At 65.4% G+C, this 558-nt stretch overlaps 1 protein-coding gene across 2 annotated transcripts in view; it reads left to right on the top strand.

Annotated features, from left to right (window-relative positions):
• The window catches only part of PPP1R18 (protein phosphatase 1 regulatory subunit 18), a 9,108-nt gene that overhangs the window by 1,623 nt on the left and 6,927 nt on the right, over positions 1–558 (top strand). For both annotated transcript variants that reach the window (XM_025048048.1, XM_025048047.1), the window contains exon 2: positions 131–558. This exon is cut by the window's right edge and continues 1,238 nt beyond it. In XM_025048048.1, the coding sequence (XP_024903816.1) occupies positions 159–558 (400 nt within the window). In that variant the 5' untranslated portion in view covers positions 131–158. The remainder of the gene's footprint in view (positions 1–130) is intronic.

Genomic DNA, 558 nt, shown 5'->3' with positions numbered 1-558 from the left:
TCTGTCCTCACCCTCAGCTCCTCTGGCCTCCTCTGTGTCCCACCTCTCCCCCTCCACTTCCTCTTCTCCCATTCCCAGTCTCACCCCCTGGGCCTCTTTGGAGCCTCTCCTTCCTGTTCTCTGCCCCCAGTGCTCCCCACCCTAACCTCAGGGCGACCATGGCCACCATCCCGGACTGGAAGCTACAGCTGCTAGCCCGGCGCCGGCAGGAGGAGGCAGCCATTCGGGGCCGGGAGAAGGCGGAGCGGGAGCGTCTGTCCCAGATGCCAGCCTGGAAACGGGGACTCCTGGAGCGCCGCCGGGCCAAGCTTGGCCTGGCTCCTGGGGAGCCTATTCTTGCCTCTGGGACTACAGAGGCTGGACCCCCAGACCCTGACAAGTCTGCTGTCCTACTGGAGGCCATCGGCCCAGTGCACCAGAACCGATTCATTCGACAGGAGCGCCAGCAGCAGCAGCAGCAGCAGCAGCAGCAGCAGCAGCAGCGGAGTGAAGAGCCACTTGCAGAGAGAAGGCCTGGGCCTTTGGAGGCCCCGGAGTGGACACCCAGCCCTGGGGAGA

The sequence above is a fragment of the Pteropus alecto genome, unplaced genomic scaffold (genome assembly GCF_000325575.1).
Source record: "Pteropus alecto unplaced genomic scaffold, ASM32557v1 scaffold555, whole genome shotgun sequence".
In the NCBI taxonomy this organism is placed as follows: Eukaryota; Metazoa; Chordata; class Mammalia; order Chiroptera; family Pteropodidae; genus Pteropus; species Pteropus alecto.
Note: the sequence above shows the minus strand (reverse complement) of the source record. Positions and strands in the feature narration are given on the sequence as shown.